The sequence below is a fragment of the Callorhinchus milii genome, unplaced genomic scaffold (genome assembly GCF_018977255.1).
Source record: "Callorhinchus milii isolate IMCB2004 unplaced genomic scaffold, IMCB_Cmil_1.0 Scaffold29, whole genome shotgun sequence".
Lineage (NCBI taxonomy): Eukaryota > Metazoa > Chordata > Chondrichthyes > Chimaeriformes > Callorhinchidae > Callorhinchus > Callorhinchus milii.
Genome location: NW_024704770.1, coordinates 1,372,474 through 1,396,846, shown reverse-complemented (window position 1 = coordinate 1,396,846; position 24,373 = coordinate 1,372,474). Strand labels below are relative to the sequence as shown.

Below are 24,373 nucleotides of genomic sequence, written 5' to 3'. Positions count from 1 at the left end.
CCCTTGCAGCCATTTTGCTTGGTCACCCGGGCGTCCGGCACAAGAGGAAACCCATCACCACGTTCCAAGTTAGACTCCGGCGGTCCTGTTGGAATGCCACCCGCACATGGACGTTTCCCAGTCAGTGTCCGGAATAAGCTATGCTAATGGCTAAGCTATAAGAACAACAACAAATGATATTTTTATAGCGACTTTCACGTCAGGAGGACGTCCCGAACGCCATGCACTTTCTCCACGAAGGGTTATCCCCTCTGTTACCTGATTCGGGACGAATTAGGCACGGATTTGGCAAGAACCAAGGTTTGGGGACTGCGGAGTGCGTGCGTTGGGGCTATCTATGCCCGGAGCTCGGTTAGTTAAAGTCACGTAGCATGTCGCTCGGAGCACTGCCGTGCCTTGGAGTACTGCGGACCCCGCTGGCTCAGGAACCCGGGCGAGAGAACGTCACCGCGGGTTGACTTGATTTCAACATCGCAGCTAAACGCATCACCTTGAAGCCGTCTCAGCCCCAAGGAGGCTTTGCTCACCTCCCTCCTATATCACCTTCCCTCCCACCGGTTGCTCATTTGACATCTGACGAGTGCTCAGATGCTTCACTGTCGGGAGTCTTGTACTACACACACCAGGTGACGCCCCTAATTCAGACCACGGGTGTCGCACACAATACTGTTAACAACAACAACGAATTGCACGTATACAGCGCCTTTCTTGTCCTGACCTGAACAGTCAAGGGTTTGCGCCCGAGCTCGGGGTTGGAATCAAGAAGGTGGAGGGCAAGGAGGGGGGGGGGGTGGGTGTGGAAGATGACTGAAAGCGAAGTCGAAGTGGGTTCAGCCTACGCCACTGTCAAGTGCTCTGGGACGCTATCCTGTGTGAGGGGCGCTATGTGAATGCAAGTTGTTGCTGTTGGAAACCAAGAGATGTTGTGTTTGAGCTTTAGTTGCCCACGAAGGTCGTGTAGGTGGGGGCGGGACCTTGCCAGGCATTCGGAGTGTAAAAAAAATGTAAATCTCTTTTGAGTTTCCTTTTAAACTGGATTGATTACAACGCGTGCTCACTCGTGCCCAGGCCGAAGCTGTGGGGGAGAACCTTATAATCACTTCTGTTTCTATCCGCCGCAGGAACCCAACCCCAGCAAAGCCACCTGGGCCAAAGTGGTTCCCACACCCAACAACGGATCTGCCGAGCTTGTGCAGCTCCACCATGACAAGGTAATTGGGGTCCCGTAGCTTAGTGGTTAGAGCACTCCCCTCATAAGCAAGAGGACCCAGGACGAAGCCTTAGGCACATTTCCTTACTCCACACCTCTCTGTTTGTCCCTCGTGCCCTCCGTTCCACCATCGGAGCCCGTGGCTTCAGCCACCACGCCCTGAAACTCTGGAACTGTCTGCCTCATTCCCCCCCGCCTCGCACCCTCCCTCCTTTCAAATCCCGTCTAAAGACCTTCCTTTTTGATCGTGGTTAAAATCATATCCTCCCTCCCTCACCCCGGCTCGGGGACAGACTCCGCCACTGTCAAGTGCTCCGGGACGCTACCCCGTGCGAAGGGCACTGTGTAAATGCAAGTTGTTGTTTACCTAGCAGCAATTTGTTTCAAGAACAAATGAGATAGATTTCTGTTAGACAGTAATATAACAACAATAATAATAATAATCCTTGATACATGATACGTGTTCGACACGTCTCAAAGCGCTTCACAGGACATACAGTAAAGTGGATTGCCTGTGTTTTGTGAGCGAAGCAGCGTCCTCTCTATCTCAGGATACAATATATAGTTTGCGACACGACGTGTCAAGCGACTGCCAGGATGGTGGAAGGCAAACTGAACGGAGCATCAGACATGAAGGGCGCAATGTAAATCCAAGCTGTTGTTTGTTGTCCGAAACTCTGAAACACTCTCCCTCAATCCCTCCGTCTCCCCCCTCTCTCCCCATCTTCGAATCCTGCCTGAAGACCTTCCTCTTTGACCGTACTTACGGCCACCTCCGCCCGGCTCGGAGTCAGGCTCCGCCACTGTTAATCGCTCTGAGACGCTGCCCTGCGCGGAGAGCGCTGTATAAGTGCAGGTTGTAAAGCCACTTTCTCTTTCTGTCGCTGTGCAGGGCGAGGACGGCAACGAGATCATCTACTTTGAGTTTCAGAAGATTAAGTACTGGCGTGACGTCAAGGAGAGGCGAGAGTTTGTGCCCGTGGCTTTCCCAGTAGAGCGGGCACTTCACTATTACCAGAACGCAAAGGGCTTCCAGGACGAGACCGAGTTAAAAGCCACAGAAAAGAAATACGGTACAAACAAGTATGTACAGGCGCCTGGGCAGGCGTGTGAGGCAGGGCTTTGTACACCTAATAATCCTTACACCCAGGTTTAGGCATCTACTGCTGTGGACAATTGGCTGCCATGTTTCGCCCACAAAATAAACAAGTCAATTCACTTCAAGGTATAGTCTGTGAAGCGCTTTGAGACGTCTCGGAAGATGTGATAAGACGCTACATCAAGGATATTAATAATATTTAATAATAATCGTTGCATTTCATAAAGCGCCTTATCACATCGTTGAGATATCTGAAAGCACCTCACAGAGTATACTGAATTGATTGTATATTTTGTGGGAGAAATGTGGCAGTCAATGGTATATGGCAGTGTCTCGTGTGGATTGAGCGACAATTTTGTTTTATGATGAATCATTACCCCCGGAAAGCGATCTGTCAATCAACTAACAAGTGGTTTCCTAGTTACTGCTAGCTAAACAGAGAGCGCCAGTACTAGGGAATGGACAGGGGTTCAGGCCCAACATCTGTCTGTATCTCTTTTCTGCAAGGGTGATTATTATTATCTAGCATTGACGGACACAGAGCATCAAGCTTTGTCATTGTGGAATTAGGATATGTACAGACTGAGCCGAACAAATAGTCTGTGGTGGGATGGGATTGAAAAGTACGTGTGGGTGAAGGAATATTGTAGTGTTTGCTTGATTGCTTTTGGGAAATAGTCTGAGGCATTGACTGAACCATTCCAGCCCCACGGCCTGTGCATGCTGTGAGCAAGCTGAGCGGGAGGGGAAGGAGGTGAGATTGTATCAGTGATAAATCACTGACTGGTGCTTTTGTTGGTTTCTCAGGGCTGAAATGGTGGTTCCCGAATTCATGCAACTCTTCAAAGAGAGAGCTACTGCCCCTTTCTTTGTCTTTCAGGTAAGTGTATGAACAACAGCAACTCGCATTTAGATAGTGACCCTCACGCAGGGTAGCGTCCCAGAGCACTTGAGAATAGTCCAACTGAAGCATTCAGTCTCGGGCCAAGTAATTGGATTGAAAAGCACTGACCTCGTCACATCCGACATATATTGCATTGAACATAAGAACATAACAATTGCAGGATGAAAGAAGACCCAAGTTCCATCGAATTCACCTTCCAGCATCCTGCCAGTCGCAGGACAAGTCGTGTCCCGAACTATTTACTGTCTTCCCAGATATTATTTTCAAAAAGAAATTGATCTAATTTGCTTTTGAATTTATATTGTGTTGTAGAGTTTATATTGTACCATCTCTTCGTGACTGTTTGTGGCGACATTGATGTGCCCAAATTGGCTGCTGCGTTTGCCGACAAAATACACAGTCGCTAGACTTTACAGTTTATCCCATTTGAGCGATTGTAAGGATCAAAGGTAAGGATTAGAGCTGCCTGTTTGGCAGTAGCGGTTTGAGGGCAGCCTCAAGGAAGAGGGAAAGAAATGCGTGACACTAAGCTCACTGCCCAATGGGTAAAGGTGGGTAAGTGGGTGGTGGAGTCCTGTAGCGTAACCTGTAGCGTAGTGGTTAGCACATTCGTCTCGCAAGCGAGAGGACCTGGGTTCAACTCCGTAAGCGGGACAAAATCTCAGGCAAGTTTCCTTACACCACATGTCTCTGTTTACCTAGAAGTAAGTAGGAAACCCAGTTGTTAGTCAATTGGCAAAGAATAAATAATCCTGCCGAAAAGAAAAAAAATTGGATCACTCAATCCACAACTGGTTGTGGGACACTGCTGTGCGCAATTGGCTGTCGTATTTCGCCCACAAAACATGCAGTCAACTCACTTTACAATATATCCTGTGAAGTGCTTTGAGACGTCTCGACGACGTTATAAGGCCCGCACTATATCAAATGCAAGGATTATTATTATGATCATGGGTTAGTCCAGAATCGAAAACGTATTGGGAAGAGTAGTGAGAAATGGAGGTCACTGACATTTTAACATTACTGTTAATACCCTGGCTTGTTGTTCAGCTACGTTTCCAGACGAGGTATTTTCCTGCCCTCATGCTGGGAATTGTTTCCAACGGTAGAGTTTTGGACGGCTTTGCACGATGTGGAATTTCAGGAACTTGGGGAGTCGCAGTTCTCTCAGATAATGGTGCTGTTGTACAGTGTTTCCTGTGTGAAGGTGACTCCTGTTAGGGTACATGTATTTTGGCTTTGTTTTACCGTCGACACCAATAATACTACAACCACAAAAATTGCATTTATAACAACAATAACAACAAAATGACATATGCAAAGCGCCTTTCATGTTGGGTGGACGTCTCAAGGCGCTGGACAGTCAGTGTTTTGGACCCGAGCTGGGGGTCGGGATTGGGGAGGGTGGAGGGCAGTGGGGGGGAAGCGGGGTGATCGAAAGCAGGGTTGAAGAGGAGGGTCTTGAGATGGGTCTTGAAGAAGGCAAGAGAAGGGGCGAGACGGAGGGACTGCAGGTTGGAATTCCAGAGGGAAGGGGCAGAATGACAGAAGGCCTGTGTGCCAATGGTGGGGCTGGCGAGGCGGAGGGAGCGGGCAGGGTGGTAGCGCCTTTCACATCGAAAGAACTTCCCAAGGCGCTGGTGTCTGGAAAATGGAATTTGCCAGTCACCTTTGACTACGCCCCGAAACTCTCTTCCTCTATCCCTCCGCCTTGACCCCTCCTTCCCCGTCTTCCGGTCGCGCCTGAAGACCTTCCTCTTCGATCGTTGCCTTCGGTCACCTCCTCCTGGCTCGCCGTTGTACTCCACCACTGTCGAACTCTCTGGGACGCTACCCTGCATGAGGGGCACTGTTGTTGTTGTTGAAATAGTACGTTTACACCTGGGTCAGACCCCAATACCTGGGTCAGACCCCAATACCTGTTCAGCACCGAGGTCCAGTCCTGGTGACCCATGATTTTAGCAGCAAGTTGATTTCAATTTATTATTCCCTTTTTTTCCCCCAAGTTCCTGTTCTGTGGAACCCTCTCCCCAGTTCCATTTGTCTTGCACCCTTCCTGTTGGCTTTCAGAACTTCAACCATGTCTTCAGTCACCTCCCTCCTATAACAATAATAATAATCCTGGCATTTGCTACAGCGCCTTATCATGTCTTCGAGACGTCTCAAAGCTCCTCACTGTAAAGTGAATTGACTGTGTATTCTGTGGGCAAAATGCAGCAGGCAATCGCGCACAGCAGCGTCTCATGGATCGAGTAACCAAATTATTTATTTATTTTGGAAGGGATTATTACCCCCAGAAAGTGATCGCCAGTCGACTTAACAACCGGGTTTCTACTTACTGTTATGTAAACAGAGGAGTGTGGAGTAAGGACATTTCCCAACGTTTTGCTCTGGCTGTGAATCAAAGCGAGTGGTCTAACTATTCTGCTACAGGGGTGCACAACATATCCCTGTCTCCCAATGTGTTTGGGTTTCCAATCGGTCTTTGTAAAATGATTTGAGGCTTTACCCTACGGGAACCTCTCGATTTTGTTTCACCCACAAAATATACAGTCACTGCACTCTGCAGTATATTCTGTGAAGCGCTTTGAGACTTCTCAACGACGTGATTAGACATTATATCAAATGCAAGGAATATTATTACGGCTATGGAAAGGTGCTTATCGATTCTAAGGAAACTCCAAATGGCGAGTTCTCCCCGGCAGAGAGCTTCACTTTCGGTTTCAAATTTGTTGCTTAATTAAATCCAGTTAATTTCAGGGAACTCTGCAATAATCCGGAACTCTGCCCCAAAAGGGCTGTGGATGCTGAATTCATTGAAATTTTCAAGACCGAGGAGGGTAGATTTTTGCAAGAGTCAGGGTGTCAAGGGATGTGGGGCAAAGGCGGGTAAAGGGAGGTTAGGTACAGATCAGCCGTGATCTCGTAGAATGGAACCAGGTCGATTGGCAGATCACTTGCCGGGCATAATAATTTGGTCACGCAATTCACGAACTGTTTGTGGGACACCGTTGTGGGCAATTGGCTGCCGTGTTTTGCCCACAAAATGCACAGCTTGAGCGCATTAACATCGAGCCTGGTCTAGAACACTTGAGTTGCTCAGTTGACGTGGTTGATCGCCAGCTAGTGTTCGGCATTGGCAGCACCGCTTGGGAAGAGTGGGAGAGAGACGTGAGGACAAACGTTCTTGTTCACTCCTCTGTGCTTCCCATCGGTCGTGGTACAGTCTGCAAATCCCGTCACGCCCTGGCACCTCCCTACCTCCCCAACCCGCTACCAACTGCCTCCGCTCCACTGGCTCCGGCCTCCTGCTTTGTCCCTCGTGCCCTCCGTTCCACCATTGGTGGCCGCTCTTTCAGTCGCTACACCCCGAAACTCTCTCCCTCAATCCCTCCATCTTGCTCCTTCCTTCTCTATCTTCGGATCTCTTCGACTGTGCCTACGGTCACCTCCTCCCCACACCCCCCCCCCCCCACACACACCGGCTCAGCGTCGTGCTCTACCGTTGTCAAGCACTCCGGGATGCTACCCTATGTGAGGGGCTCTATATAAATGCAAGTTGACGTTGTTAAATGCTCTTGTCAGTGCTGTAGCTACTTTAAACCCTGTATAAATCTTAATCTGTGTACCCGGCTGAAAAGAGGAACCCACGGTTCTCGTTATTAAACATGCTGAGTGTAAATCAGTCATCCTTTGTTTACGCAGCGCAGGGTGAAAGCCGATCTGTTGTCACTATATTTATGGTAGTTGGGCTGGGGGTGTGGAAGAGACTTGGCATTTGAAGTGCGCAGATAGCACTGACAGCTCTGTCCGGGGGTGTGTGTGTTTGAAAGAGAAATGCCCTGGTCAAGAGATTCTACAGAGAAGAAATATTCCCTGCTTTGAATGAAAGCTGGAAACAGTTAAAAGGACTTTGTGTCATGAGGTTCTCATCTCCTCCCCTCTCCCCCTCCAAACTAACCTTTAATGTTCGCGTTTGATAACTGTCCTGACAGCATCTGCCAATGCGCAGAGAACCGCAGTTTGTTGTTGTGTTCAATGAAACGTTTAAAAAGGGAGGAGAAAAAAAAGGTTGTGTGAACCTTCTGGGAGGAATCCAGTGTCCCTCCCTCCTTCCCTCCTTCCCTCCCTCCCCAGCGCTGGCACCAGTTTGCAGTAACCAGCAGAGTTTTGTGAAGAGTATTTTGTTAAAGTTTTGCCTGTGGAATCCCGTAGTGTAGTGGTTAGAGAGCACTCGCCTCGCAAGTGCGAGGACCTGCTTTTGATTCCCGGGCAGGGAGTAACCTAAGGCAAGTTTCCTTACCCCACACACACGCCTCTGTTTACAAAGCAGTAAGTAGGAACCCGCTCATTAGTTGATTGTTGGCTCGCTTTCCGGGGGTAATAATCCTTCCAAAAAATGTATAATAATTTGGTCACTGAAACCACGACTGCTCACAAAATACACAGTCACTACACTTTACTATATTCTGTGAAGCACTTTGAGACGTCCCAATGACATGATAAGGAGCTATATCAAACGCAAGGGTTATTATTATTATTCCAATTCCTAGATACTATTCCCACTCTTTGAGCGTAAACTAGTTAGTGGTACTTTCCACACATTGGAACAATTTCAGCCCCATTTTGCCATCCACATCCAGTTTGTGATGCCAGTTCCCTCATACTTGTGTTTGCCATTAGGGTGGTAGTAAATGTACGGAACAGGCTGCCTGGGGAGACGGGGGGTGGAAGCAAAAAGTGTTGATTCTTTCAAAAGCAAATTCGATAGATTTATTTTAGGAAATACCATCTTGGGATACAGTGTATAGTTTGGGACATGACGTGTCGTGTGACTACCAAGGATGGTGGAAGGTGAACTAGATGGACCTTAGTCTTCTTTTTTCTAGCCATTCTTATATGATCCTATGTTCTCTTTGCCAGCGCCACGCCCCCTGCCCAGCCCGCCCCACCGTCAGCGGTCGGGCCTTCAGCCTCTGTGCTGAATGCTTTGGAACTCCATCCCACAGTCCCTTTGCCTTGCCCCTCCCTCACCGCTCAAGAACCACCACTTCGACCTCGCCTTCGGCCACCCTCCCACCCTGCCCTCCACCCCCTCCTGATCCCAATCCCCAGCTCGGGTCCAAATCCCTGACTGTCCGCCCATCGGCTTGGGACGTCCTCCCCATATTTGGTGGTGATGTTGTTGTTTGCTTCCGCAGGTATTTTGTGTGGGTCTCTGGTGTCTGGACGAGTACTGGTATTACAGTGTCTTCACCCTCTTCATGCTGGTGGCTTTTGAGGCCTCGCTGGTGCAGCAGCAAATGAGAAACATGTCCGAGATTCGCAAAATGGGGACCAAACCCTATATGATCCAGGTAAGAATTCCTGGGGTGGTGTTTGTTTTTTTCAACGTTGGTTCGGTTCCTTGAGTCGCGTGTCTGGGACCCGGACTTTTATCCCATATTCTGCTGTTTTGGGGGATTTCAGTTTGGGATCGAAAATGCCAGAAGGAAACAAGGGTTGGGGGGGGGGGAACATTTCGCTTAGATTTTCAATACGTGAATGAAACTTCCTAGTGCAATAGAAGTCTGGCCAGCCGCACTATTGGGGAGGAGATCTGGTACACTGGAACTTATGGCTAAATGTAATCACAGTGCCAGTACCGACATTGTAATTGTTTGAATCCCGTGCGCAGAAAGTAGCAAAGAGCGAATAATTTTTTTTCCCAGGGTAATAATCCCTCCCTTCCACCCGCCCCGCCCCGCCACCACCAACCAACCAACCAACCAACCAATGGTTTATGTGCAATTGGTTGCTGTGTTTCCCGCACAAAATACACAGTCACTCCATTTTACAATATATCCTGTGAAGCACTTTGAGACCTCTCAACGACATGATAAGGCCCTGAGTCAAATGCAAGGATTATTATTATTACTAATGGTGGTGGAGTGGGGTGCAGTGTTAGTGGGATGGTAACAATAATAATCCTTGCATGGGATATTGTGCCTTATTAGGTTTTCGAGATGCCTCAAAGCGCTTCGCAGAATATACTGTAAAGTGAATTGACTGTGTATTTTGTAAGCAATGTGTGTTGCTGATATGCGTATGTGTGCACGGCCTATGCTGTAATGTGTGTCACTATACAGTAGTTTTGTCTCGAAGACGCGATAAGGCTCTATATCAAATGCAACGATTTTTATTATTATTTTGGTTCTAGGTCTACAGGAATAGGAAGTGGAGGCAAATTTTCAGTGATGATCTTATTCCAGGCGACGTTGTGTCAATAGGTAATACTCTCTTTTATTCCAACATCTGCAGTATTTTGACTTCTGGTAATAATCTCTTATTTGTTGAAGACGTCCAATCCATGGAGTGTTTTCTACGTGAAGTATCTTCCCTATGCGTCAGGCAATCTCGCGGTATGGTATCTAGTCTACCTGGGTCTAAGTATTCCATTTTTATTCCTTTGTAGCCTGGTGCAGATGAATCATTTTGTCTTAGGGTTAGCGGTACCTCTAATGGGATCTGGTGTTAATTGGTGGAGTCGTGTAGCATAGTGGTTAGTGCGCAAGCGAGAGGACCCGGGTTCGATTCCCAGGCGGGTCAGGGCAAAACCTTGGGTAAGTTTCCTTACTCCACACACACTGTTTACCCAGCAATAAGTAGGAACCCGGTTGTTAGGATTGGTGGATCACTTTCTGGGGGTAATAATCCCTCTAAAAAATAAGAAATGGGGTCACTCAATCTACGACTGTTTGTGAAGCGCTTTGAGACCGTTCAACGACATCAAATGAAAGGGTTATTATTATTATCAATAATAGTTGTGGAGACTTTCTCGAAAACGCTATGCGCAATTGGCCACATTTCCCCCCAAAAAAAACATTTACTTTAAGGTGTATTCTGTGAAGCGCTTTTGAGACGTCTCAACGACGTGATGAGGCGCTTTATCAAATGCAAGGATCATTATCATTATTAATTATGGTTATCCGGCTGCAGTGTACCGAGAAACGATAGCAGGACACATAGAGTTAATAACGACTACATGTCCAGGTCACTGTGTGATCAATTCCTTGGTCGGCTCCCGTGTGCTATTGAAAAACCTGAACTTCAATCATAGAATTATACAGTACAGAAGGAGGCCTTTGTTGACAGCTATTTTAAGTCGGTTTCCTCGGGTTACCGACCCAACCGCCAGTGGAAATAGTTTCTCCTTTTCCACCCTGTCGAATCCCCTCATAATTTTGGAAACTTCTATTAAGTCTCCTCTTAAGGATCCATCCATCCATCCTTGGCCCCCTCCTCTTTCTGATCTACATCCGCAGACATGGGGTACACTTCCACATGTACGCGGACGACACCCAACTCTATTTTCCCGCCTCACTTTGCGACCCCCAGGCCCCTGATGTTCTGCCAGTCAGACCTCAGGGGCTGGATGAGCGCAAATTTCTTTCAGCTAAATGTTGACAAGACGGAAGCCATACTCTTTGGCTCTCGTCAATGTCTAAAATCTCACGGTTCTCAGCTCCTCCACCTGCCCGATCTCTCCCTAAAACTCTCCGAACCCGTACACAAACTAGGCGTCAGGTTCGACCCCCAATTATCCTTCCTCCCCCACATCCGGTCCCTCACCAGCACCGCTTTCTTCCACCTCCGACGCATCGCCCGTCTCCGCCAATACCTCACTCCAAAAGCCACTGAAACCCTGGTCCATGCCTTTGTCACCTCTCGACTGGACTATTCTAACGCCCTCCTCGCTGGTCTCCCCTCCACTAAAATTCAGGTAATACAAAACTCTGGTGCATTCTCTCCCGTACCAAACTCCGCTCCCCGATTACCCCCAGTCCTCGCCAGACTGCACCGGCTACCTGTCCTAGAAAAGATCGACTTCAAGATCCTCACTCTTGTCTTCAAATCCCTCCATTCCTCTGCACCCCCCGACCTCTCTGCCCTCCTCTCTCCTCACAACAGTGCCCGGGTCCTCTGGGTCTGGCCTGCTCCTTGGCCCCAGAGTCCTCCGCTCCACCCTCGGTGGCCGTGCCTTCAGCCACTGTGCCCCAAGACTCTGGGACTCCCTTCCTCGCTCCATTCACCTCGGCCCTCTCTTCCTATTTTCAGGTCTCGGCTGAAGCCCTTTCTTTTCGACCGCGCCTTTGGTCACCTTCCTCCCCCTCCCCCCGGGCTCGGCCCCGAGATCTGTTATTGTAAAGCGCTCTGAGACACCGTCCAGCGTGGAGGGCGCTATATAAATCTAAGTTGTTGTTGTTAACCTTCTCCAAGGAGAATAATCCCGGCTTCTCTCGCCTCTCCTGATAACTCAAGTCCCTCATTCCTGGTACAATTCTGGTCAATCTCCTTTGTATCCTCTCCAATGCCTTGACATCCTTCCTAAAGTGTGGGGCCCAGAACTGAACACAGTCTCGAGCTGAGCCCCAACCAGTGTATTCTCTGCCCCTATTTATAAAGCCCAGTATCCCATATGTTATTTTAACAGCTTTATCTCCCTGTTCGGCCACCTTCAAGGATTTACTTATATGAACCCCCAGGTCTCTCTGTTCCTTCACCCCCTTTAAGATTGTACCATCAGCTTATATCGCCTCTCCTCATTCTTCCTCTCAAAATACATCACTTCACATTTCTCCACATTAAACTTCATCTGCCACTTGTCGGCCCATGTTACCAGTCTGTCTATGTCCCCTTGCAGTTCTGATACTGTCCTCCTCACTGTTTACTGCTATTCCAGCTTAGTATCATCTGCAAACTTGGAAATTGTACTCCCTATACCCAAGTCCAGGTCATTTATAAAGATCAAAAACAGCAGTGGGTCCAATACTGACCTCTGGGGGACACTACTGTACACTTCCCTCCAGTCAGAAAAACAACCGTTCACCACCACTCTCCTCTTCCTGTCTCCCAGTTAGTTCTGTATCCGCTGCCACTGTCCCTTTAATACCGTGAGCTTCTATTTTGCTTATACGTTTCTTATGTGGCACTTTGTCAAACACCTTTTGAAAATCCATAGAAACTACATCAACTGCACTACCTTCATCCACCCTCTCCGATACTCCGATACAACAAATCCACGTTGGATATCCTTTATTAAGCCATATTTTCTAAGTGAAAATTTATTTTGTCCCGGATTATAGTCTCTAGGTGTTTCCCCAATACTGACATTAGGTTGTCTGGCTTGTAGTTCCCGGGTTCCTTCTGCCCCTTTTTGTACAGGGGAGTAACATTTGCAAAGATGTAACGGACGCACTTCAACAAGTGGTGTAAGGGAACAGCAAGTCTCGGCAAGTTATGGGCCATAAATCTCTTGACGGGAACAATCCACCTCGGTTGGAGTGCGTCACAAAGAAAAGAACACAGGAGAGTTTTAGCCATGAGAACAAAACTGGAGTTGTTTTGATCAGCCTTATCTCAACCCTTCAATGTGTTAGTTCCTGAACACTTGTGTACCACTGAAATCTAGCCATGCAGAGTCTGTGGGTAGTTTGTTTTTCCATCACAGGTCAGTCTGTCAAGCCTTATTGATTTTAGAGTTGGAATTGAATCAGGCGACGGGGCTCCTTGTTATCATTTGTGCGATGTCCAGTGACGCCTGGTTTTATTACTGGGGAGCTGCAAGTTATATATAATAATAATAATAATAAGTTATTATATAGTTCAATTCCCGGGCAGGGCAAAACCTTGAGCAATTTTCCTTACTCCACACACACGCCTCTGTTTACCTAACAGTAATTAGGAACCCTTATGTTAGTCGATTGGTGGATCGCTTTTTGGGGATAATAATCCCTCCCAAATTTAAAAAATAATCCAGTCACTTAATCCACGACTGTTTGTGGAACACCGCTGTGCTCAATCGGTTGCAGTGTTGCGCCCACAAATACACAGTCACTACACTTTATAATACATTCTGAGAAGCGCTTTAGGATATCTCAAGGCACTATGTTAAATGCAAAGATTATTGTTGTTGTGATAGTTATGTGTCTGTGTTATGTGTGTGTGCGCGCGCCTGTCCAAATATCCTCTCCCTCCTACATCTAACCTATTTTTGGTCAGGTCGCTCTCCTCACGAGAACCTCGTACCCTGTGATGTTTTGCTGCTTCGAGGGCGATGCATAGTAGATGAAGCCATGTTAACGGGGGAGTCTGTCCCTCAGATGAAGGTACAGTGTGAAGTGTGTGATGCTAGAGAGGTCAACTGTCCTCAGTGTTTTGTCACATTATCCGGGAGAGAAGGAAAAAAAGAATAAAAGTTGGTGAGAGATTCTCTCTCACTACCTGTCAAATGCTTTGGGTCAGACAGATTTTCCGAGGGTTTATTTTTAACCAAAAGGTTTTATCTTTCACGTGGGGTATCAGTCACTAAGTCATATGTCGCGGTGACCAAATAACGCCAGTAATAGCAGGTAGCTATGAACAAGGTCATTTGAGGCTGCAGCATTTGGAAGCTCCTTGTGATTAAATCTCAAGCTTCTGTCTTTTTTGGAGAGGGTTTGAGAGAGTTTTCATTTGCTTCTCCTCTGTTGCTCTTCACTATCTGCCTCTCCAGGGAGGCACTCAAGGCGATTTTGATCTCTTAGTTTTCTCTCCATACCCATACTGTGATCAACTGTGACACACTGCTGTGCGTAATTGTGTATGGTGGATTTGCTTTAAGTGCGGGACACCTGGGTTCAATTCCAGGCAGGACGAAACCTTGGGCAAGTTTCTTTATTCCACACGCCTAATAATCCTCCAAAACAAAACAATAATAATTGGTCACTCAATCCTCGGCTGTTTGTGGGACGCTGCTGTGCTCAATTGGCTGCCGCTTTTCGCCCACAAACATATGGTCAATTCACTTTACAGTCTATTCTGTGAAGCGCTTTGAGACGTCGAGAAGACGTGAAAAGAGTTACATCAAATGCAAGGATTATTATTGTTTGTTATTGTCTGCTAGCCGCATTTTGTCCACAAAATACACAGTCACTGCACTTTACAGTATATTCTGTGAAGCTCTTTGAGACGTCTCAACGATGTGATAAGGCGCTGTGTCAAATGCAAGGATTACAGTTATTATTAAAACCCTTAGTGACAGGGGAAGACATGGAAGTCCACTTGTGCACTACCTTAAGATGATTGGTTTCACTGGAGCTCATCAAACTAATGCCAAATGTTGCAACCAGAGTGAATGATATGGAGATTTGGGAGTGTGCGAGCAGAACTACAGAGTTCTATAGCTTAGTGGTTAGAGCACTTAATGCGGGTTTGATTCCCGGTCAGGATGAAACCTTTGGCAAGTTTCCTTATTCCACACCTCTGTTTACCTAGCAGTAAGCAGGACCCGGTTGTTAGTTGATTGGCGAATCTCTTTCCGTGGATAATAATCCCTCAAAAAAAAAATGATTTGGTCACCTGCTCCGCGACTGTTTGTGGGACACTTCTGTGGGCAATTGACTGCGAAGCGCTTTGAGACTTCTCAACGACGTGACAAGGCGCTATATCAAATGCAAGGATTATTATTATTAATAACTGTTGGACAGCTGGGTGTAGGCTGGCAGTTTCACTCAGAGCTGATCACAAAACCCTTTGATTGTTTTGCAGGAGCCTATAGAAGACTTGGATCCAAAGCATGTCCTGGATCTGCAGGCAGATTCAAAGCTGCATGTAATATTTGGTGGCACTAAAGTGGTTCAGCACACTCCACCTCAGAAATCCAGTGCTGGGCTCAAGCGTAAGTACAGAAGCAAATTGATCCTATTATCATAAAGTCATATATGTGGAGTCCTGTGGTGTATTGGTTAAAGCACTCGCCTTGCAAGCGAGAGGAACCTGGGTTCGATTCTCGGGCAGGGAAAACCTCTGGCAAGTTTTCTCTAAGTAGGAACCGGTTGTTAGTCGATGGGCGGGTTGCTTTTCCCGGGGTAATAATCCCTTACAAGAAGCATTTTTCAAATAATAATTTGGTCACTCAATCCACAACTGTGTGTGGGGACACTGCTGTGCGCAATTGGCTGCCGCGTTTCGCCCACAAAATATAGAGTCAATTCACTTCACAGTATATTCTGTGAAGCGCTTTGAGACGTCTCAATGACGTGATAAGGCGCTATATCAAATGCAAGGATTATTATTATACCTTCTGCTCTTCCACGAGCGGTCTGTAATGAATGTGCTCGTGTGGTACACATTTTAGTGTCTTGGTGGATCCTCATCCTTTCATATTCATGTTTAAAATAAATTTTGATTTACCAGGGCCTGCACAGGTCAAGGTTTCAAAGTGTTCCACAGTTATTAAGGTCAAGTGTAGTGACTGATGCTGAAGACAAACGGGACAGTAAAACTCACATAAGTCGTATCAGTCGGGACCGGGATATTTAATATAGCTTACACCAAGTCCGAGTTGCAGGCAAACTGTGGAAATCGTATGAAATCTGATTTAATCAATAATCTACACTGCGCATTCGTAATTCAATGCAGCCGGTAAGTGCGGGAATAACGGAGGATTGGGGAGCAGCGTTACGAGTTAGGAGATGATTAATACGACGCGTGCAAATAAATCTAAGCGGTTTTGATTGGAAACTGAATGGGACTTGGGAGCATGTACGATTTAGGAGATTATATAACAACAACAAATAACATTTGTATCTCCCCTTTCACGTCAAGAGGATGACCCAAAGGGCTGGGAATACGATTTCAATCATGTCTCTTTTAACATTTCCTGCTTGCGTTGGTATAATTGTAATTTTTGTTCCCTCAGCGGTGGATAATGGGTGCGTGGCTTACGTATTAAGGACCGGGTTTAACACGTCTCAGGTAAGTTCCGAAAGTCTTGTGTTGTGTGAGCTGATGCCAGCTCTAGCTCAGTGAACACTCGTGGTCAGAGGCATCTTTCTGGCTCACTGGTATCAGTCTCCCCAAGTCTCCCCAAGCTCCTTCCCCTGCTGGGTAGTGTGTTGCTGTGCCAGCCTGAACCATAGACCACAGAAGTGTGAATACGTTCAACATAGTAGGAGGTCGTTCAAAATTATTATTTTGTGCTGGCGTTTGCTCTTCCCAAGAAGCCATCCACCCTACACACCAACGACTTGCATTTACACAGCGCCCCCTCACGCAGGGTGGCGTCCCAGAGCGCTTGACAGTGGTGGAACACAACACCGAGCCCAGGGTGGGGGGAGGTGGCCGTAGGCAGGAGCGCGACCTGAAGATGGGGAAGGCGGGGGCAAGGCGGAGGGGTTGAGGGAGAGAGTTCCAGAATTTTGGAGCGTAGCGGCTGAAGAATATACGTCTGAAAGATGGCACCTGGGCTATTTATTTCAGAAGGCCTGAATGAACTCCGTGTTCTAACTTTGCCCCCTGTAGTTTGTTGGCGCTCATTCAATGAATACAGTAGCGTGGGGAGTGGGATGGGAAGGAAGAGAGAGGGAGGACCTAGGTCTCTGTGAGGGAGGCACCTGAACAGGCCAACATTCAGGTTCAATGGTGCGTGGCTTAGGTATGCAAGGACTGGTTTTAACACTCCCCAGGTACGTCGTGCAGAAAGTCTTGTATTGTACGAAGTGATGTTTGCTGTTGATCAATGAACCCTCGTGGTCAGAGAAATCTCTGGCTCACTGCTACCAGTCTCGCCGAGTGATGTGAAGCCTTGGGGCTGGCACAGGTTCAGTTTGCCTGCTGGGAGGGGGGAGGGAGGAGGGAAGCCCCACAGCGGCTGGCCAAAGGATTTGGTAGGCATAGGAGGACTTGCCCATCCCTTTACCATGTGGGGCTGAGAACAGTAGGAGCATTAAACACCAATGGAGAAAATATTTGTGGCCTGACAGATCAGGACTATTGACTTTGGATTTCATAAGGCTTTCTCATCGACAACAAGAGGCAAATGACATTTACATGAAGGGCTTTGAGAGTCCTTGAAGGCGTGACAAGGCGTTATATTTCCTCCCATTTCCCTGTCCGTCTGGAGTTAGCCTGTCTGGCCCCGGGGCAGGCCGTACCGTACACGGAACAGGAATTACTCACCAACACTGAACTATCTCCCGTTAACTTCTCAGGGCAAGTTGCTACGCACCATCCTGTTTGGTGTCAAACGCGTCACGGCCAACAACCTGGAGACGTTTATCTTCATCCTGTTCCTCCTGGTCTTCGCTGTTGCTGCTGCCGTCTACGTCTGGGTGGAAGGTAAGTAAATCTGGCTGAGCCGTGTGTCTCCTTGACAATCGCTGGTTAGACTCCAGCAGTCAACACCGNCCCCCCCCCAACCAACGCACACTCTTGGCTTTCCCCCAAAGCCTTGGCTCTTGCCAACCTGCGCCTAATACTTTCCGGCATTAGGTAAGCAGGATGCGTCCCTCCCAACAACAACAACAATTTGCATTTGTGCAGCGCCCCTCACGCAGGGCGGTGGGTTTCCACACGTGTCGCATGTCACCCGGCCGGGCAAAAATAAATCAGCACCTCCGAAAACATCCCCTTTAGTGCTGTTTGTGGAAATAAACTATTACAGTTTACCCTGTCACAGCCCTGCGTAGAATTAAAGTCTAAATTGAACTGAGCGAAGAAGGCACTTTTGCCCCATCCAATCTCGTCCTCCCATCCCACCCGTCCTGCCGTTCCTCCCCCCCCATTACTGCAGCAGGGTCCCGAGCCAGGTTTTTATATTAATAATAATGATCATCCTTACGTTTGATACGGCTCCTTATCACGTGGTTGAGACATCTCGAAAAGTGCTTCACGTAATATACTGTATTTGTCTCGAAGCGCTTTTTGTAAACTCTCAAAGCGCTTCACGGAATATATTCCCCCCTCCCCCCAAAAAGAGAAAATTATGATCACTCCCACGGCTGTTTGTGGGGACGATGCTGAGTGCGATTGGCTGCCGCGTTTTGCCCACAAGATACAAAGTCAATTCACTTTACAGTATACTCTGTGAAGCGCTTTGAGACATCTCGAACAAATGGTAAGTGGCTTTATCAAATGCGAGGATTATTATTATTATTTGTAGATGGAACAGGTTCGAGGAGCACCAGCCAACCGATTGCGCACAGCAGCGTCCCACAAACAGTTGTGGATTGAGTGGTCACATTTTGTTGTTGGGGTTGGGGTTGCAGGTACAAAGGATCCCAACAGAAACCGCTACAAGTTGTTTTTGGAGTGCACGCTCATCCTGACATCCGTCGTTCCACCCGAACTTCCGATCGAGCTGTCCCTTGCTGTTAACACTTCTCTCATTGCACTGGCTAAACTCTGTAAGTACCGGGGCTTGTTACATTTACACAACGCCTTTCACGTCTGGAGGACGTCTCAAGTCAGGGATTTGGTCCTTGAGCTGGGGGTTGGCATCAGGTGGGGTGTGGGGCAGTGAGGGTGGGTGTCGGAGGGTGACCGAGGGTGCGGTCGAAGAGGAGGGTCTTGAGACGGGCCTTGAAGGAGGCAAGGGAGGGAGCGAGGAGAAGGGACTGTTGGCCGATGCTCTATCGGGTTGTGTGGCAGACATCAGGGCCTGGGTGAGTGCAAACTTCCTGCAAGACGGAAGCCACACTCCTTGGCTCCCGTCAATATCTTCACTCCTGCGGATCTGAACTCCTCAACCTCCCCTGGATCTCCATCACGTTCACCGAACGGGTGCACAATCTAGGAGTCCAGTTTGTCCCCCAGTTTCTTCCTCCCACACATCCGGTCCCTGACCAGGATCATTTTCCTCCACCTCCGCCATATTGCCCGCCTCCAACCGTAGCCCAAATGCAGCCGAAACCCTCGTGCATGTGTTTGTCACCTCCCGCCTGGATTACTGAAACCCCCTCCTCGCCGGTCTCCCCATCTCCACTATTCACAAGATCAGTTCATTCAGACTCTGCCGCCCACATACTGACCCCGAACAAACTCCGTCCCCACATCTCACCAGCTCTGGCCCAGGCTCCACTGGTTCCCCACCACCGAACAGAACAACTTCAAGATCCTCACACTCGTGTTCAAATTCCTTCCCTCTCTGGCACCTGACTCCCTCTTCGTCCTCCTCACTTCCCAAACCACCACCTGGTCAGCGCCTCCGCTCGACCGGCCCGGGCTCCCGCTCACCCCTCGCACCCTCCTCCCCATCATCGGAGGTCGGGGCTTTCAACCACTACGCCCCGAAACTCTGGAACACTCTCCCTCAATCCCTCCGCCTCCCCCCTCTCTCCCCATCTTCAAGTCCCGCCTGAAGACCTTCCTCTTTCATGTCAAAAGGACCTACAGCGCCTTATTGTTTCGTTGCGACGTCTCAAAGCGCTTCACAGAATATACTGTGAAGTGTAGTGACTGCATACTTTGTGGGCCAAGCGAATAACCGGTTTGAATCTGAAAAATTATTTGGAGGAGAAGAGAGCTGATTGATTGAATTTTCCCTGGGAAAGTTTTCTGAAATGTTGAAAGACGTTCACAAGGGAGTTGAGTAGATACATCTTCAAAACAAATCTATCTGAGCTGCTCTTTGGGGAACTGTGGATACAGAATTTATTGCGAGTGGGTGGAATACATTTCATAGTCCACGGTTTGCCATCGAGTCTCTCTGTTATGAAAGGTATGTATATATATATTATTATAATAAATAACTTTTTAATCTGTACAACATGGGGTCGACTACAGATGACGGGATCTCTTCTCTCACTGACCCTGTGTCTTTGTAATCTTTCTCTGCTTTCCGCCCCCCCACTCCCCCCTCCCCTCCTCTCCCCGAACGAAAGAAACTTTTGACAAATGTAAAGCTCTCCCATAGCTGACCATCTCTCTCTCTCTCTAAATATATAATATATATGTAATATATATATATGTAGCTTAGTGGATAGAGCACTCGCCTCGCAAGCGAGAAGACTTGGGTTTGATTCCCAGGCAAGGCGGAACGTTGGGAAAGTTTCCTTACTACACACACACAGATCTCTGTTTACGCTGCAGTTAGTAGGAACCCAGTTGTTAGTCGATTGGCAGATCGCTTTTCCGGAGGTAATAATCCCTTCAATCATTTATTAAAAAAATAATAAATTGGTCATTCAATCCACGACTGTTTGTGGGATCCTGTTGTACGCAATTGGCTGCCGCGTTTTGCCCACAAAATACACAGTCGATTCACTTCACAGTATATTCTGTCGAGCACTTTGAGATGTCTCGACAATGTGATAAGGCGCTGTATCAAATGTATTTATTATCGTTAATCAGTACAGTACATCACAGCTTGGATCACCGAAGAGCAACAATGTTTAAACAGCGTTGATAGAAATCGAACGCTGAAACGGGGAAAGAAATCCTCAGAAATGTATTTATTGAATCAAATACCGAGAGAGAGAGAGACTGAGGGAGACCTCCCCAGTCTGACTGGTTTAATGGACAGTCAGATCCAACCATTCCAACTGACCTCAAGTCAAGCTCAGAAATGTCGGGCGTGCCCAATATCTCTCTTGTCTCCAGTGTCGCTCTTGAGGAAAAAAAAATTCATGTAATTGATGTTAGGAATTTATGTCCTAATGAAAAATACATTTCGAGCATGTGGAGCCAAGAGCTGTACAACAGCCTGGGCCAAGCGAAAGTTTCTGGTTTGGCAAACATGTCCCAAACTGAGAGTATGGAATGGCCTTGTCTGCTTTCCCCCCCGCCTCGCTCCCTCCCTCGCCTCCTTCAACACCCGTCTCAAGACCCTCATCTTCGACCGCACCTTCGGCTGCCCTCCTACCCTCGCCCTCCACCCCCTCCTGATCCCAACTCGGGTGCAGATCCCTGACTGTCCAACGCCTTGGGACGTCCTCCTGATGTGAGAGGCGCTATACAAATGTAATTTTCAATTGTTGTTTCATACCGTTGCATTTGGAAACTGGATATGCTTTGCGGTAACCTGTATAATATATATGGAGTCCCGTAGCGTATTGGTTAGAGCGTTCGGCTCGCAAGCGAGAGGGTCTGGGTTCGATTCGGGGCGAAACCTTCAGCAAGTTTCCTAACCCCACACGCCTTTGTTTACCTAGCAGTGAGTAGTAACCCGCTTGTTAGCCGATTGGCGGTTCTCTTTTCCGTGGGTAATAATCCCCCCAATAAAATTGGTCACGCAATCCACGACTGTTTGTGGGACACTGCCGTGCGCAGTTGGCTGCTACGCTTTGCCCGCAAAAAATTCACAGTCACTCCACTTTACAGAATATTCCATGACGCGCTCTGAGACGTCTCAACGACGTGATAAGGCGCTGTATCGAATGCGAGGGTAAAAGCAAGAGAAGTAACTTCACATTGAAAATTCCTCGCTTCCTCTCCTGATCCCAGAGCCATGTTCTTGCCTTAACCTCCGGTTGATCCAGAGCCAGAGAGCTGCCTTGGGTCTGGCTTGGATTCCCTGGGCCAAGCCCACGGCCTTTATTATGACATTGACGAGAGCGAGACGCCATAAATGTTTGTGATTTAGCGCTGATATTTCTCAGCGAGGATAAATCTCGTGCTCCGATTTGACATGAGGTCCGTTCTATCAGATGAACAAGCCTTCTGATGTACAGTATGTGGTGCCTGCGTTTGCTTAAGATTGTTTGTGGATGATTACTGTCTCCTTGAGACAATAATTCATCCGGACGGGAAGAGATTCTCGTCTGGCAATCGCTGACAGTGAAGTATTTCACCTGCAGAATTGAACCGTGGATTGCGACTTTTACAGACAAATGAAGTTTACAAATCGGTTCGGAGTGGTGCAGATGTGTTTGATGTTTCTTTTGATCTGTCCTGACTCTGAAAGCTGTGTTGTGTGTGACATTCCTGTATGGGAGCGGGGGCCTGTGCGGCTGAAGCTGATTTAATGGGTTTGATTTCTTTTTTCTTTTGGCAAAGATTTTTGCTGATTTTTTTTTTTTTGCACAGCCTTTGCGGTGGTCGATGCCAAATGTGCGGTGCAGATTACAGCAACAACTTGGTAGCGTCCTAGAGCGCTCGGGATTACAGCGCTGAAACCATTGAAATCCTTGCTCGATGGGGCAATAAAATCTCCACTCTTTATCATAGGATGCTATAAGGGGAGACGTGTAGAGCTTGGAATGATTCGGAGCCAGAGACCAAAGTCATTGCTGCTCCTGATAAATTGGTCCCTGCTTACATGCAGAAATAATAATAATCCTTACATTTGATACGGTGCCTTATCACATTGTCGGGACGTCTCAAAGCGCTTCATAGGATTAAATATACAGTCAATTCACTTTGCAGTGTACCTGGAATGGGCTGTGTATCTGGAGTGGGCTGTGTATCTGGAGTGGAATGCACACTGTGAAGCGCTTTGGGGCTTCTCGAATCAGGCGCTGTATCAAATGCGAGGATTATTATATTATTCATTAAATGAAGTGGAGTGACTGCGTATTTGGTGGATGAAACGCGACAGTCAATTGTGCACAGCAGCATCTCACAAACATTCGCGGATTGAGTGACCAATTTAAAAAAAACCACAATGGTTTGAGGGAGTAATCCCCCCCCCACCCCCGGAAAAGTGATCCGACAATCGACTAGCAACCGGGTTCCTCTTTACTGCTAGGTAGACAGAGGTATATAGCAGCGCTATATCAAGAATTATTATCATGTAATATTTTGCTTTACCTTCTGGCTGGGGTTTACGGAGCGGGTAGAGAGCGGGAGCAGTAACGTTTGCTCTTTTGTCTTCCGTTCCAGATGTTTACTGCACGGAGCCATTCCGAATCCCATTCGCTGGCAAAGTACAATTCTGCTGCTTCGATAAAACCGGGACCCTGACCAGCGATAACCTAGTGGTCAGGGGGGTCGCTGGGCTCAGGTGAGTGCCTTCGGAGTAACGAGAATGGGGAGGGGCGGGGGAGGAGACAGCATATTGGTCACGTGTATTTCTTATTTGGCTATGACACACCATTGCTGAAGGGTCTCCAAACCAAACTGAGAATTGGGTCTTGGGTGGGGGGAGCCCAGAGTGTGTTTGGGGTAACTGCTGGAGTCTAACCAGCTAAAACCCACACAGCTTGGCCATTGAGAGCCCTGTCTGGCCGAGCTTTCCCGCTGCTTGTCCAGCGAGGACCACCCTCCCTGTTAGTTAGGGCTTTGGCTGCGGGGTTAACGGGAGCTGAGTGGGTGACTGGTCTGCCCTGGTTGGGCTGTGCTATCATCAGCAGTGAGTGTCCTGGAATACTGCAGATCCTCCTGGCTCAGGAACCGATCTACCTCTCCTGGATCAGTGTAGAACAGTGTAAGTCCTAAAAGTATTGTCCAATTGAACAGGCACAGGGGGACTTTGATAATAATGTTTCAAATAGCTACCTGATTCCCTCGTGAATTTACGGACAGTCTCTCCCTGGGTTGTCCATTCCAGATACATGCACCGCCTCGGGTTTAAATCAATTAACTTGTCCACGATTTATTATTTAAGTACTTAAATCGGTTCATCTGAGTTCTGCCCTCTCCTGAGCTCAGGGAAGTCCGTGCAAGTTTTATGTGAGGAGGGAGAGAGCGTGAGAGGGGGAAAGCACATTCTAATAGCAGTAAGTAGGATCACGGTTGTTCGTAGATTGGCGGAACGTGTTCCGGGAGTAAGAATCGTTTCCCCCTCCCTCTTCCTCCCCCCAAAAAAGTCACTCATTCCACGGCTGTATGTGGGACATTGCTGGGCGCAATTGAATGGAATCCAGAGCAGCAGCAAAACAGCCCTACTCCAGTCTATCCCCATCTTAACCTTTAGTCAGTGTGAAATTTTCATCCTCGTTTAATTAAACACATTTTTTTCCTTCCCAGTTATTAAATGGAGATGAGGGAATGACCCTTCGTTACTCCCAGATATTTCTTTCTCTCTCTCTCTCTCTCTGAAGCCTGGAGATTTAAGTATAGCTTCTGAGAATTAAATACAGCCCCTGTCGCGTGCGTGTGTGTGTATGTGTGAGTGTGTGGTGTGTGTGGGTGTGTTCCTCTTGGGGGACAGTGTGACCCTCACCATCAGCATCGAACTTGATGGATGGACGTCATTTCTGTCTTAGGGAGTATTTTTTAATGAGCGGATTTTATTCTCCCTCTCACAGTTGTTGAAAGTTAGCAGTCAACCTGTAAGATATTGTGCAGTGATTAGAGGGAGCCCATTGCTGACAGATCGGGGCTGCCTTGTGCAGTGATCCGGGGCTGAAAGTCATTCCAGTTAATCTTGTAGGACGTCCGACTGTCTGTTCGAGTCCTGCCCCGAGACCTGGAGAACACC

The 24,373-nt window shown here is 47.8% G+C and overlaps 1 protein-coding gene across 1 annotated transcript in view; it reads left to right on the top strand.

The window, feature by feature from the left end:
* Positions 1-24,373, top strand: part of atp13a1 (ATPase 13A1) — a 41,596-nt gene that overhangs the window by 1,485 nt on the left and 15,738 nt on the right. Inside the window, exons 2-12 of the mRNA XM_042344618.1 lie at positions 1,122-1,211; positions 2,103-2,293; positions 3,117-3,189; positions 8,415-8,570; positions 9,413-9,482; positions 13,255-13,361; positions 14,782-14,911; positions 15,935-15,990; positions 17,226-17,352; positions 18,282-18,419; positions 22,834-22,954. Coding sequence (XP_042200552.1) covers positions 1,122-1,211; positions 2,103-2,293; positions 3,117-3,189; positions 8,415-8,570; positions 9,413-9,482; positions 13,255-13,361; positions 14,782-14,911; positions 15,935-15,990; positions 17,226-17,352; positions 18,282-18,419; positions 22,834-22,954 — 1,259 coding nt within the window. The remainder of the gene's footprint in view (positions 1-1,121; positions 1,212-2,102; positions 2,294-3,116; positions 3,190-8,414; positions 8,571-9,412; positions 9,483-13,254; positions 13,362-14,781; positions 14,912-15,934; positions 15,991-17,225; positions 17,353-18,281; positions 18,420-22,833; positions 22,955-24,373) is intronic.